At 49.7% G+C, this 15,490-nt stretch overlaps 1 protein-coding gene across 3 annotated transcripts in view; it reads left to right on the plus strand.

Moving 5' to 3' along the window:
* Positions 1–15,490, plus strand: part of LOC129332308 (synaptotagmin-15-like) — a 38,551-nt gene extending 23,061 nt beyond the window's left edge. For all 3 annotated transcript variants that reach the window (XM_054983329.1, XM_054983331.1, XM_054983332.1), the window contains exons 7-8: positions 478–657; positions 15,098–15,490. In XM_054983329.1, coding sequence (XP_054839304.1) covers positions 478–657; positions 15,098–15,234 — 317 coding nt within the window. In that variant the 3' untranslated portion in view covers positions 15,235–15,490. The remainder of the gene's footprint in view (positions 1–477; positions 658–15,097) is intronic.

Consider the following 15,490-nt stretch of genomic DNA (forward strand, 5'->3'; position numbering starts at 1 on the left):
AGATTGCTGATTCGCAGCCCAACCACTTAACCACTGATTATTCTATGTAAGACACATTGGAGATCCTTCTGGAAATCAAGTAAATAAATAAAGCAGTCCAATTGTGAGGTAATATTATCACATCTGAATCTGAAATTCCATTTTCATAATTTGAGGGGCAAAATAAGTAAATGACAAAGACTGATGAATATATATATTTCTGCTCTGTCAACTAGATCAATGTCAGCTTTCATGACCTTTGTCTGAACTCCGACATTTGTCTGAGCTTTCACGTCCTCTTTGTCTGAACTTCTGATGACCTGCAGGCATTTCAGATAACTTAAGAGTGCAGTCCACAGTAACAATTATGCAGCACAATTCATCTTCTGGAAAATTGCTTTTATTTTTAAGGAAAGCTAAATGAAAACAGAATGTTGCTTTCTACCGAATCCTTCCACCCCATATTGATAGGTTTTCAATCTTGCCTTTTCACTCCAGGCGTGTCCGTCAAAGTGTCGCTCATGAACCGTAATCAGTTCATCAAAAGCAAAAGGACCTCGGCTGCCCTAGGATCCCCTGATCCACTGTACAATGAGACTTTCAGCTTCAAGGTAGATCAGCAGGAACTGGAGACAGCAAGCCTGAGTCTGTCTGTGATCCAGAACGGCGAGGGAAGTGGTAAGGGGCAATTTGTCGTCTGTGGTCTTTGGGGGTGTCCTTAGCCACTCTCATTAAATTCTTACCTTTCAAGGAGATCAAGGTAGGAATTGTATTACTCGGTTTGCGGACTTGCAGACCTCCAGAAGACTGTGACAACGGAATGCACCTTTCTGCCGCAAATTAATCCTGGATCTATCAGAGAAGCCTCCATTAGTCCTCCTTACTAATATTTGCTTCTCCTGAAATCCAGAATGGTGGGTGCACAGGCTTCTGGAAGATGGAACCATCTATGGGAACAATTCCATACGGGGAAGTTATTGCCGGAGATGGTCTCCCCCAACTCAGACATATGTGACTGCAATGATTTTAACCAGGCCAATGCAAATCTCTGTGTGTGGCGGCGTTATATGCCTTCAAGTCACTTCAAACTTATGTAAACTCTATGAATGTCTTCCAAAACATCCTGTCATTGACAGGTCTTGCAAACTGAAGGCCATGGCTTCCTTTATCAAGTCAATCCATTTCATGTTGGGTCTTCCTCTTTTCCTGCTGCCTTCAATGTTTCCTAGCATTGTTTTTTCCAGTGTGAGTGTTTTCTTCTCATGATGTGACTAAAATATGATAGTCTCAGTTTTAGACTCTAGGGAGAATTCAGGATTCATTTGATCTAGAACCCATGGTGGCCCATGGTATCTTTAATACTCTTTTCCAACACCAGATTTCAAATACATCCATTTTCTTCCTGTCAGCTGTCTTCATTGTCCAACTTTCATAGCCATACATAGTTACAGGGAACACCAGAGTATGAATCATCTTGATTTTGATCTACAGCAACACATCCTTGTCCTTAAGGGTCTTTTCTAGTTCCTTCAAGGCTGCCCTTCCAAGTCTCAATCTCCTTTTGATTTCCTAGAATCATAGGGTTGGAAGGGAACTCTAGGGTCATCTATTCCAACCCCCTGCAAAATGCAGGGAATTCCCAAATACCTCCCCTCCCACACACAGTGGCCCTTACTCCATGCCCAGAAGATGGCAAAACACCATCAGGATCCCTAGACAAACTGGCCTGGGAAAAATTGCTACCTAACCCCAAGGTTGCAATTGGCCTTACTGTGGACATGTAAGAAGAGGCCATGAGAAGTAAGCACTGATCTTGGTTGTGATCTCCCTTTGGGTTGAGGATTGAGCCAAAGAAAAGAATAGAATAGAAAATCTAACAATTTCTCCGTTGTCAACCTGAAAATTGTGTAATTCTTTGGTAGTCATTGTCAGACTGTGGCTAAATAAGGCACTCACTACAGGGTTCCCTTTAGAAGCAAACACAAGTCCATTGTTTGGAAAAGGAAACTTTACTGCAGAAAAGGTCCATTATAGTCCACTGTCCTGAATAGGAGAATCAGGATGGTACATGATCATTGTTACCAATGAAGAGCAAACATAAGATACAGAGTAACAATACCCATCTGGATCAGCCTCCCCCCACAGTTCTCAAAACAACATCTCTCAGTCCTGGGAAGCTGCTCTCCTTCAAGGCCAATGCTTGGTGGAACGGTGTTAGACAAAACAGTCTCCTCCGGTGGGAATGCTGCCTGGGAACTGGTGCACCTGGGAAGAAAACACTCAAACACTAGAAGCATTAGAAAATGGAGTCAGTACAGTTTAGATATACACTGGACCTGACATTCTGCCCCCCTTAAAATAGATCCCCCCCTGGCTTATATGGGTAGCGAGTATGAAAAGCTTTGGTTAATCTAGGAGCATGAACATGTGCAGAGTTCACCCATTCATCGTAACCAGAATCAAAGTCCTTCCATCTAATGAGGTAAAAAAGCTGATTTCGTTTGAGTTTAGAGTCCAAGATTTGTTGTACCTCATAGTGTATTTGGTCGTCAATCAAAGTTGGAATGGGTGGAGCCTTGACGTGCCATTTGTTGTCGATGGGAGCTCTCTTTAGAAGACTGACATGGAACGTATCATGCACATGGCGCAGGTTCTTGGGCAAAGTTACAGCAACAGTCACTTTATTTATTATCTTGCGCACAGGAAAAGGTCCTAGGAATTTCAGAGCGAGTTTGCGGCTTGTCTGAGCGAGTTTTAGATTTTTTGTGGAAATATACACATGATCTCCGGGTTGTAATTCCCATTCGGCCACACGATGGCGGTCTGCGTATTTTTTGTAATCCAGTTTGGCTTTTTCAAGGTGTTTCTTAATAAGAGTCCATTGCTGCGCCGCCTCCCCCCACCACGAAGATACATCTGGCAATGTAGAGGAATGGAGAGGGGGTGCATCCAACGGGAAGGGATTGAAGTGAGTTCCGTAGACAATTTTGAAGGGGGCCTCCCCCGTTGAAGCGTGTACACTGTTGTTATATGAGAACTCGGCCAGAGGGAGAAGGTCCACCCAATTATCTTGTTGAAAATTGATGTAGCAACGAAGAAACTGTTCTAATATTTGGTTTGTTTTTTCGGATTGCCCGTCGGTTTGTGGGTGGTGGCTTGAACTGATGCCTTGTTCAATATTCAACATTTTCAAAAGCTCCCGCCAGAAGTTGGCAACGAACTGTCCGCCGCGATCCGAAATCACCTTGGACGGAAAAGAATGTAATTTTACGATGTGTTTTAGAAACAAATCTGCCAGTTTTCGAGCGGAGGGTATAGTAGTACAGGGGATAAAATGAGCTTGTTTGGAGAACAGATCTACCACAACTAAAATACAATTATGTCCTTTTGAGATAGGTAGATCAGTGATAAAGTCCATGGATATTACTTCCCAGGGTCTGTTTGGCGTTTCCAATGGTTGCAGGAGACCCGGAGGCTTCCCTTTCCTGGTTTTGGCGCTGAGGCAAACAGGACAGGAACTAACGTATTGGGAAATGTCTTTGCGCATGCCCGGCCACCAGAATTGTCTTTGGATTAGGTGCAAAGTTTTCAGATACCCATAGTGTCCAGCAGTGGGAGCATCATGACAGCGCTGCAAAACTTCCAGTCTGAGGCTGTCTGGGACATAAAACTTGCTCCCGGCTAACCAATCCCCTTGTGGGGATTGGGTCAGTTTGCTTCGCGGAGCCCTATCCCCCTCCTTCTCCACTTCAGTTTTAAGTTTCGATTTCCACTCTTGGTTGGCCGGGAGGGGCTGCTTGGCACGGCTGCGAGTAGTCACCACGCCCCCAAGTTGCGTAGGCGAGAAGACAGTGTCGACAGTCTCCTCCCGTTTGCTCTTATGTTGGGGCATGCGCGATAGGGCGTCTGCCAAAAAGTTAGTTTTGCCCGGGAGATAATTTAGAGTGAAGTTGAATTTGGAAAAGAATTCCGCCCATCGCAATTGCTTGGCATTCAGTCTGCGTGGGCTTCGGAGGGCCTCCAGATTTTTATGATCCGTCCAGACCTCGAAAGGGTATCGCGCCCCCTCCAGCCAATGTCTCCAGTTAGTAAGGGCCGCTTTTACTGCAAAGGCCTCCTTCTCCCACACATTCCAATTCCTTTCCGCCTCCGAAAATTTCCTAGACAAGAAAGCACAAGGCCGCAGCCTACCATCCTCCCCCTTCTGCAGTAAAACCCCCCCTATCGCCGTATCGCTGGCGTCGACCTGTACTATGAAAGGGGATTGTTCGTTGGGGTGGGAGAGGATGGGTTCTGTTACAAATTGCTTTTTTAGACAATCGAAGGCCGTTTGGCAATCGGGGGTCCATTGCAGTTTGGCAGAGGGTTTTTTAGCTTGGTCCCCTTTATCTTTGGTTTTCAGCAAGTCTGTTAAAGGGAGCGTGATTTGGGCGAAATTTGCTATGAAGTCTCTATAGAAGTTGGCAAAACCCAGGAAGGATTGTAGTTCTTTACGGGTGGTGGGTGTCTGCCAGTCCTGGATCGCCTGTATTTTGGCTGGATCCATTTTCAGACCTTCTTGGGAGATACAATACCCGAGGTAAGTGAGTTCGGTTTTATGGAATTCACATTTGGACAGTTTGATGGGTAGCTTATTCTTCATTAGGGTGGCTAAGACTTTTCGTACCGTTTGAATATGTTCTTCCTCGGTGTCCGAGTAAATTAACACATCATCAAGGTACACCACCACCCCTTTGTACAGAAATTCGTGTAGAACTTCGTTTATCATGGACATGAATACAGACGGGGCTCCCGTCAAACCAAAAGGCATAACTAAGTATTCATATTGTCCGAGGGGCGTATTGAAAGCGGTTTTCCACTCATCCCCTGCCTTGATACGAACGTGGAAGTAAGCATCCTTTAGATCTAATTTCGTAAAGATCTTACCTTGGGCCACGACGTTGAGAAGGTCTCGGATGAGCGGTATAGGATAGACGTTGTTGGTGGACACTGCATTCAAGCCTCGGAAATCTGTGCACAGTTGAAGTCCCCCATCCTTCTTTTTCACGAAGAGGACTGGAGCGGCGTGGGGGCTAGCGGCTGGGCGGATGAACCCTCGTTGGAGGTTGGTGTCAATGAATTTCCGGAGCTCTTCGCGTTCATGGAGACTCATGGGATAAAGTCGTCCTTTGGGCAGTGAGGCTCCGGGTAAAATTTCTACCGCACAGTCCGTTCGTCGGTGCGGGGGTAGAGTATCTGCTTCCTCTTCAGAGAAAGCATTTAGAAAAGGCCAGTACGGTTCGGGTATTTGGTTGACTTCTTCTTGGGTGAGAAGGGCCTTTTCTTTATGAGTTGGATCTTCGCCCCAGTTTTGATTCCAACGGTGATTTTTGCAGTTGGTATGACTGAAGGTAATACATCCTTGTGCCCAGTCTATGTAGGGATTGTGATCACATAGCCATTTGCTGCCTAGAATTAACGGGTACTTGGCAGTAGAGCTGATGACAAAGGACCTCTTTTCCCAATGTTGTCCCATGCCTGTGATCACTGGGATGGTTTCAGTTGTTACAGGATTCATGTTGGTACCATCCATTTGCTCAAAGATTACTGGATTTTGTAGATCCCGAGTTGGTAGGACTAGTCCATTGACTAGAGCAGGGGCGATGATGTCTCTTGAGCAGCCCGAGTCAATAAGAGCTTGCACCCGAATGTGCATCTTCCTCTCTGGGTTGATTAGAGTCACTGGCATGAATAAGATGGACCCAGGCGGCCGGTTCCGTGCAGGGACGGGCTTAGGGCGGATCTGTCGTTTGGGTCCTTTCACGACAGATCCATTTCGTTTCCCGACTGGGGACTTTCTGGATTGGCTTCTGCGGTTGGGGAAGCGGGATCGTATTCCATGACTTCTTCCGCTTCCAGCCCTCTCTCCGAGGCTGGCCTTTGGGAAGCGCCGCGGCCTCTATTTGCTCGTGGTGCTGGAGTCGGGCGTTGGAGCGTAGGAAACGGAGCAAGGGTTGGACGCCGTAATTGGAGCGGAGGTCTTTGCACAGGCCGGTAAGGGCATTGTGCTGCAAAGTGACCAGCCTGTCCGCATTGCAAACACAGCCCTTGTTGCCATCTAGCATCTCTCGCTCCACGGGTGGCGTAGCTAGCTCCCCGTGTTCCCCTCTGTAAGGTCAATGGTCTTCTTTGTCCCATTTGTTGTTGTTGTTCAACCAAACGGACTTCCAAAATGCGATTCTCTACTTCGCAAACAAGTTGGATCCACCCTAACAACGTGGGGGGATTGTCTTGCATGAGGGCTCTGTCCAAAAGTCTCGGGTTAAGGCCTTGTTTGAACAGAATAATCTTGGTGGACTCCTCACACCTAGGGCACTTGGCTGCTAATTGCCGGAATTTTGTGACATAGTCTCTTGCTGACATGCTGCCTTGTTTGATGGCTTGCAATTCTGTTCGGGCCCTGGTTTCTTCTAAGGGGTCTTCATATTGCGCTCGGATAGCATCCACTAACCCCTGGAGAGTATCGAGTTCTGGGGCCCCGACATTGTATAGTCCTACATACCAATCTGCTGCTTTGCCCTGTAAACGAGATCCAAGATGTTCGATTTGACTGGCCTCACTGCCGAAAAGGTGCCCCCATCGGTTGAAAAACTGTACCACTTGTACTAAGAAAAATCCCAATTTGGAGGGATCCCCATCGAAGGTGGCTTCCAGCTTCACCCAGCCCATCGGGAGTTCTTGTCTCGGAGCAGGCGCTGGGTAGAAGTCCATCGGCAGTCTTAGTTGCGCCTGAGGCACGGGAGGAGGTAACTGGAGTCTCGGTCGGGGCAACGGTGCCGGCTGTACTGGCGGCGGTTGAACCGGCGGTGCCGGCTGGGGTTGGGCTGGCTGTGCGGGCGGAGGTTGGACCGGCGGTGCTGGCGGAGGTTGCCGTGGTTGCGCTGTCGGGGTTGGTCTTGGTTGGGCTGGAGGCTGCAGTGGCGGGCGAGCAGGAGGCGGCAGTCTCGGTCTGGCTGGTAACACGGGAGGCGTTGGCGGTAGCTGTCGAGGTGGAGGAGGTTGGTGTGGTTGAATGGAGATCGGCCGCTGAGGAGGGGGTTGGAGGTGTCGTAGTGGTGCAGGCCGTCCCCGTTGGTTCGGGGGTGGTAAGACGGGCTGGTCCTGGGGCTGCTGCAACGGTATGAGCTGCGGTCGAGGTGAGAGGGGCCGCAGCGGCGAGGGTTGAACAGGTGGAAGGCCGCGCGGGCTTGCCCCTCCGGGCGTTGTTAATCTGGGAAGCAGCGGCTGGCCTCTTGGCGCTGTTAGACCGTCTCCCGTAGGTTGCCCGACGGGGACAGTGTCTCGCGGTTGACGAGGGGCTTCCTCCTCGGATGGAGCCGCGTGTGCTCCCGCTTGGTCCGGCCGGACCGTTATAGGAGAAGTAAGAGGGGGTATCACCGGTGTATCACTTGGCTTTTCTTCCCCTTCCGTAGGCCTCTCAACGGGAGTCTCGTCTGGCGGCGCATCCCCTCCCTGGTTAGGAGGTTCGGTGGGGGTCTCTCCAGGTGGCTCAACCGGGTCATCCCTTCTCGGTGGAATTTCCTGCTGTGCGGGAAGTTCCTTGGGTTGCTCTCCCGATTCGCCAGGATAGGTGCCCCCTTCGCCGGTAGGTGACGGCCGCTGCTGGACATCCTCCACCGGATAGGAGATGACACTTTGGAGGGTAGCTATCTGTATCGCCATCTCTTCAGGAGACAGTCTTTCCCCTGCTCCCATTGCCGAAATTAAATGGATGGCATGAGCCAAACTTTCTTCCATATCCATCAGTTTAGCTTCTAACTGTTGCATTCGACTTGGCCCCGGTTGCTCGCTTATGGAACCTTCATTCGTTGCACTCACCGGGGAAAAGGGGCCCCAAGGAGGAGGGTCCCCTTGGACGACTCTCGATCTCGCGGCTAGAATTCCCTTGGCCATACCCGTCACGGCCGAGATGCTGGTATCCACCGCATAGGTGCGACCTTGTATCTGCTCCCACCTTTGTTCAGGGACCTCCGTTGGCCCTTTCCACGGAGCAAGTTCGGAGTAATCCCAACTCAGGGCGCCGCGGCGAGACGTGTCCCCCTCCGTCTGCTCGAACGTCCTGTTCCAATATCGCCATGGTTGGCTGCTGTCTAGCTCCGGGACGGTTCCTAGGCTTCGGCGCCCTTCCATCGAAACTCGTGGATGGAGTCCACCTGCCCGACGCTCTCTGGTTTCTCGGGGTCTGGCTCCCCACTCCGACGGGGTGGGTACCGAAATCAAGGGGAGAGCGGTCGCTTTCGGCCTTGCCCCGAGGTCGGCTTCGGTCTCGTCCCGAGTACTGAGTTCGATGAGAGGCGGGGTGGAAGTGGAGGCTCCGGTTCCGTTCCCGGCTGCTCCCAGCTCCTGGGAGTCTTGGGCTTGCACGGGTTGCACAGGTTGATTGTCGGGAGACGCATACGGATCAAACAAAGGATCCCTGTCCGGGACAACCTTGGATTCCGCTGGGCCCGACTCAGACATGATTGGTAACAAAATGTCAGACTGTGGCTAAATAAGGCACTCACTACAGGGTTCCCTTTAGAAGCAAACACAAGTCCATTGTTTGGAAAAGGAAACTTTACTGCAGAAAAGGTCCATTATAGTCCACTGTCCTGAATAGGAGAATCAGGATGGTACATGATCATTGTTACCAATGAAGAGCAAGCATAAGATACAGAGTAACAATACCCATCTGGATCAGCCTCCCCCCACAGTTCTCAAAACAACATCTCTCAGTCCTGGGAAGCTGCTCTCCTTCAAGGCCAATGCTTGGTGGAACGGTGTTAGACAAAACAGTCTCCTCCGGTGGGAATGCTGCCTGGGAACTGGTGCACCTGGGAAGAAAACACTCAAACACTAGAAGCATTAGAAAATGGAGTCAGTACAGTTTAGATATACACTGGACCTGACAGTCATCAGAGATACGCAAAACTAATGAGCTGGAAATACAACCGGAATTCACTGTTTCATTTCATTAAAGCACCTTCAGGAATGCTGAACCGAATCTAGGAAAAGAAGTTGTAATGCTTCCCCACTACCCCGAAAAGTTAGTGTGTTTTGTTTCACTTTTTAGCCATGCAGTGGCAACACAGCAGGGAAGCACTGCAGCACTCTGCATGGTGGGCATGAGCACCTTTTTTGTTTGGCGCTTCCTGGGCAATGGCATCGTCTCCCTGTCAATCAGGTCCTAAGAGCATGATCCCATTGGATTTGTTAATGTTCTGTTAATTTAACTTGATTGGAGTGGGAGGGGGGGAATATGTGTGGTTTTGGCAAGGGGAACGCAACCTGGGCAATGGCAATGGCTCCCTGCCGGTTGGGTCCTCTCTGCCTATTAGCTTTGGAATACAGGGAAAGAAGAACCTATAAAGACAGTGACATAGTTGGCTTGGAGCGGTCCCTCCCTGTTCCTGCAACTGCATCAGTGAGTGACGACCTGGAGCCGATGTTCTGGAGCCTCTTTGCTTTCAGGTATCTCTGAGTTCCTCTCTGGCTCCTTTTCTTGTTTTTATGTTCCTTCTGAAAATACTGTGTGTATGTTAAGTTAGGGGAAGGAGGAGTAGGAGGGAAAGGAATTCCCACCCTCCCGAGATCTAATAAAGTGGCCCGGCTACATCACCACCACACGATCTTCAGGGGACTGGGAGGAGGCCAGAGGATCCCGTAAAGTACTATTTAGGTGGACTCAGTTTGAACCAAACTGGTCTCCTAGGTAGTACCATACCAATGTTGTTCAGCAGGTTCCCTTGAGTGTGAACAGTCAATAGACAGGACCATCACAAACACATCAGGCAGACAACATTGGAGTTAAGGTGAACCTAGGCTTTAGCAACCTTAGGTTGCATGTCGGTAGGGGTATTCCAGCACCCTTTGAGAAGAAGAACACTATCAGCACGCACCATGAGAGACAGGCCACTGGAGAGGGGTCCTGGGGTGCAGCATTTGCTCAAGGGTACTAAGAGATGGAGGGGTGCTGGGAGGCAGAGGGGGAGGCCTCTGATTTTCCCTCCACGTGTGCCAAGGCTGACAGCAGAGCAGCCTGCAGGCACCTCTATGGGTGGCCGAGGAGCAGCGGCCCCTGGAATGGCATTGCTACTGCCGGGCACAACTGAGTCTGCCGCTGCTGACTGAGCAGCAGCCAGAGGACCAGGGGGAGCAGTCGTCTGGTGTGATGCTTAGCACTGACACAGAGGAAGTCAAGCTGGTAGTCAACCTAGAAATGCAGAGGCTTCCGGAAGGGCTAGAGGAGGGGGTCCTTCGCTTATGCCCCTTCTCACATTCCTGTGGGGGTCCAGCGGTCCCTAGGTGGGAAGAGGAGCCATGGGCATGTGGCAGAGGTGGATCTGCTCCTTAAGGACATCACCCCTCAACCCTCCCAGCAGCCCCTCCTGTCCCTGCCAGACACTGTGTCTTCCCCAAGCACCTCATAGGAGGTTGCTTGACAGGCACCCATTGAGGAAAGTGGACAAAGAGGCCGCACCACAACCTCTGCAGTATGGAACGACTTCCAGAAAACAGAGGACCCCCACTATGCCTCAGCTCTGCAGAGTCAGGGCGAGCCAGGGGAGAAAGCTTGCTCATCTTTTCACTTCTGGGCTGAGGAGCCATTTGAAGAAGCACCACCCAGTGGTACTTCTTCAGGGAGAGAGATGTGATACTGGTCAAGTGGCTGCCCAGTCACTGGCCACCGGGGGGGGGCAGGGATGAGTCATTTCCCAGCCTCCATCTGCAGCTCTCTTTCCTCTGGGCTCCAGTAGCCAAGCGGTGCCAGGCATCCCGGACTGAGAGGTCTGGTGTTGCAGGCGGTAGAGTGCCTCAGGGTGGGCTCAGGCAGGCAACCAAGAACGCCACTTGCTTCATTGGCAAGATAGTTGCTCTTGATAGCTGATCCTTCAGCATAGTGGAGAACATGGGCTGCTGCTGGCTGCTCTGCTGCGAACCCCTGGCACATGATCCCTCCTTGCACCTCAGTGGGCTGGAACGTAGTACTTACGTATAATGCACCCAGGAGGCATGTGGAGGCACAGTTCCGAGCTTTGGAGAGGACTGTGCACTTCACGTCAAACCTTCAGATCAGCACAAATGCACAGCGTGGGTACCTCTCACTAATTGCACTTTAGTGGCAACCTGAAGGCTTTGGGGAGGGGCTACCAGCATTAGAGAGGGTGAGAAGTCCTGCCTGGCCAGCTACCACCAGGCTCTGTTCCATAGCCAGGTGAGAAGGCACATATGGCGGCCAGCATCTCCACTGTCATCCAGACGAGGGTAGGGGAGTGTGTGGGCAGCAATGTCACCTGCGGCATTGTGGTAAGGGATACCAGGGCTAAGATACACTGAGCAGTCGAGGGCTTGGGCCTCACTTGCATTTACTGCAGAGCTCCAGTAGGAACTGGAGAGAGGATTGGGCAGAGGACGTGGTTAGGGACTAACTTGTGGAATCTTAAGAATTGCCCAAGACCGAACCTCAGGAGCACTGGGCCAAGAAGGAGGTGGTCTGGCCAGACTGCTCCCTTGTGGCCCAGAAGTTTCTCTCCTGCCCTCCTACAAGCATGCAGAGTGAATGGGTGTTCTCACATTGTCAGCTCTTACTGTTCATGGCTGTTCCACTGACATGTGCAAAACAGGGCTGCACTTACCTGTAACTGTTGTTTGTCAAGTGGTCTTCTGTGCAGGCACACATTGGGACTGTGCACATGCAAGCCAGCCATGGAGATTTCCAGAGCTCTCTAGAAAACTAGGAGCACCCCTCCTCTTCAGCGCTTTCCCGCTAAAAGCATCACATGAGCAGGAGAAGGGGCACTATTCCCTTCTCCATGCTGCTACCAGAGACCCCCCCAGAAACTCAGGTTCCAGAGAGTACACAGCAGGGCAGGAGGGAGGGATGTGTGCCTGCACAGAAGACCACTTGAGGAATAACAGTTACAGGCAGGGCTTTTTTTTTCAGCTGGAATGCGGGGGAACGGAGTTCCGGAACCTCTTGAAAATGGTCACATGGCTGGTGGCCCCGGCCCCTGATCTCCAGACAGAGGGGAGTTTAGATTGCCCTCCACGCACGCCTAGATCAGGGGCGGGGCCACCAGTCATGTGACCATTTTCCTGAAGGCAACCCACTGAGTTTCACCACCTCTTTTCCCAGAATAGCCTGTCTCTCACCCTCAGGACCACGTCATGGACCTGCTGCAGGGCAAAAAGCTTCCTCTTCTTGTCTACTGTTGGAACAAATGCTCATTTCCGCACCCTGAGAATTTGGGGGGGGGGGGAAATATATTTACAACAGGAGGAAGCTGGAGAAGGAGGGGGTTCATGGAAGGTGTGGCCCTGTGCTCTGTTTTAGGAAGGGGGAGGATTCATTTACTCCACTCACCAGCCAGCAACCAATTTGCTGGGGAGGGGGGCACTGTGCATCATTGGGGAGGGCACATGCAGCAATAAGTCCTTACTGGGTGGATGGATCCTGGTGAATTCCTCACAGAGGAGCTCCGCCTCCACCCGCCCCAGGGGGCTGTCCAGCATCTCCCTGATGGCCTGGAAGTCCTTCTCCCTCCTCCATGCGTTATGGCCTGGTCCCATGACTTCATGCACACACACACACAGAATTATGAGGTAAAATGGTCACACACACACAGAGTCCTAGGAAGCTTAGCCAGAAGTTGGGAATAGAGAGAATAAGTATATCTACCTATCCGAAGAACAGTCCAGTCCGCAGGAGAAGAGAGGAGCTTCAAACGTCCAGCGTTCTCGGCCAGGAGAACGAGAGGCTTAGAGCAAACCTCAAGGGAACAGCGCTTTGGATCCGGTAAGCGTGTGGATGGAACCTGGTAGCACACAGATAGAGAGGCTTAGGGAAGCGACCCTAAGGGAGCAGCCAGGAAGCGTGCACAATTTGAATGGGCCAGGGCCCTACCGTTATAGGTAAAATGTGCCCTGAGGTGGAAGAGCCCACCTAGTCGTTAGAACAAAGGCTCCAACGGTCGGTTCCTGGGTTTGACAAAAGGGTTGATCACCTTGACTGGCAGCTGCCGGGGCATGTGAAAGCAAATGCAAAACTTGTTCTAGTGCTGTACAAAAGGGATAGTTTGTTAATGAAGTCCACCGAAGCTAAGTTGATGAGTTTAGGTGGGGACTGTACTTTCCCAGGAACAACTGTACAAACTTATGAATGTCATTTGATTAGCTCCTCAGTCAAGGACAGGAGATCTCATCACGGAAGGAGGGAAAGGAATGTGTTAAGTGGGGATGACTCTGCGAGACCTTTGTTGCGCTGGATTCCTTTGGGGTTGGAAGGATAGTAAATCCAATTGCCTCTTAATCACTCCGCATTCCTGCACGGCATTCCATTCATGCTGGGGTTTCCCGGGTGGGACTCAGCAATGGTCACCTGGAGGCTCTCTGGCTGGGTGCAATACAGCTGCCATTTTAAATCCAGAGGCCTGGTGCCATTTAATATCACAAGCAGCCATGTTAAAATGGCTATAAAAGATGGCGGAGGCCAGGCTGACTGCTTACAGTTGTTGTTGTTGTTATTATATATTCTGCACAGAGAATAAATAGATAAGGAGATAATGTTCATCCTTGTCTGAAACCTTTGCCAATTGGAAACCATTCTGTTTCCCCATATTCCATCCCAAAATTAGCCTCTTGTCCAGAGTACAGGTTGCACATCAAAATAATCAGACGTTGTTGCACACCCATTTCTTTTAAAACCATCTATGGCTTTTCATGATCCACACAGTCAAAGACTTTGCTGTAAAACACAAACTGATTTCCTCCCTAAAATTCTCTGGTGTGCTCCACTAACTGTAATAAATTTGCAACATGATCTCTAGTGCCTTTTCCTTTTCTGAATTCAGCTTGAACACCTGGCATTTCTTGTTCCATATATGGTAAGAGCCTTTGTTGCAGAATTCTAAGCATTACTTTGCTTGTGTGAGAAATTAATGCAATGGTCCGATAGTTGCTGCTATCTTTGGCATCTCCTTGTCCATAACTGGAATGTAGATTGAGGGTTTCCAGTCTGTGGGCCATTGTTTTGTTTTCCATATTTGTTGGCCTATTTTTATTAAAATGTGGAGGGACAGTTTCTGTAGCTTGAAATAACTCTATTGATATCCCATCTACTCCTGGTGATTTGTTTCTTCCAATTGTTTTGAGATTAGCATTCACTTCACTTCCTACAACTGCAGGTTCTTCACCAAAAGATTCTTCCTTGAAGGAGTCTGTCATCCTTTCTTCTCTTTTGTGTAGTTCTTCAGTGTATTGTTTCCATCTCTTCTTTATTTTGTCCTGATTGGATAATTCAGTTCCATGTTCATCTTTCAGCATCCCTATCCTTGGTTTGAATTTCCCCTTGATTTTCTTGATCTTTCTTTCTTGTCTTTCTCTTTCTTTCGTTGTTGTTGTTGTTGTTGTTGTTGTTCTTCTAATTCTCTGCATTGGTTACCGTAATAGTTCTTTTTGTATCTGCACGCAAGCCACTGAAAAGCTGTTTAGAATTCTAACACTATTTCTGTCACCTTTTGCTTCTCAACTATCTTTAGCAATTTTAAGAGTTTCATTACTCATCCACCCAGGTAGGTATTGAGGCTAGCATAGGCCATGACCATTCCATTTGCCTGTCTCATGTGACCCTTGGATCTCAAGTCACCCATGCAGAGTGGGATCGGACCATAAATAAGGGGCAAAAAGTTGGACTCAAATGTAGCATAAGAATTCACGGAAAGACATCTGACAGCATCAGGAGATACTGGGCTGCAGGAGGCAGGTCCTTAGCCAGGGAAGGTGTACTGGGAAATAGGAGTGGGGGAAGGAGCTTCAGCAGGAGGCAGAGGCAGCGTGTTAAGAAGGGATTGAACCTGCTACATACACAGTTGGTGTTGGCTGTAGGTGTTCTGCAGCTCATGGGGTGCAGAAGACTTGCAGTGCCTGCCTAAGCACAGTTACTGCCTCTCTACGCCTAGTGAAGCTCATAGGCTTAGAAAGAGGCAACCCTGCTTAGAATGGCAATGTTGGGCGTATTACATCCAAATGATCCTCGGGTGTGCCCATTGGAAGTGATATGGCTATTGACTATTAATTATACCCTTCTCCCACTTCCATTTAGAAACCTCCTCACTGGGCCGTGTGATCGTTGGGCCTTTCATGTACACCAGGGGCAAGGAACTAGAACACTGGAATGAAATGATCAGTAAGCCGAAGGAGCTGGTGAAGAGGTGGCATGCGCTTGCTGTGAGCACCTGAAGGGCCGAGATCTTCCTTGCAAAAGAGACACTTTCCGCCTGTATGGGAGACAAGATTTTCCACTGTGCAAATCTGTTGGATTTCTGGGATGTATTTGCGTGGAGGCTTGGCATCTATGTTATGTAGTTGGCAACAGTTCTGAAAACCTGGGGCCACATAGCAGCAGAGTGGAGAGACCTAGATCACCAAGAGAAGGTGGTGTGGCCACCTCTCTCGTTCCGCAGGAGACTATTAAAATTCATATGCTTTTACCAAA

Source organism: Eublepharis macularius, chromosome 6 (genome assembly GCF_028583425.1).
Source record: "Eublepharis macularius isolate TG4126 chromosome 6, MPM_Emac_v1.0, whole genome shotgun sequence".
In the NCBI taxonomy this organism is placed as follows: Eukaryota; Metazoa; Chordata; class Lepidosauria; order Squamata; family Eublepharidae; genus Eublepharis; species Eublepharis macularius.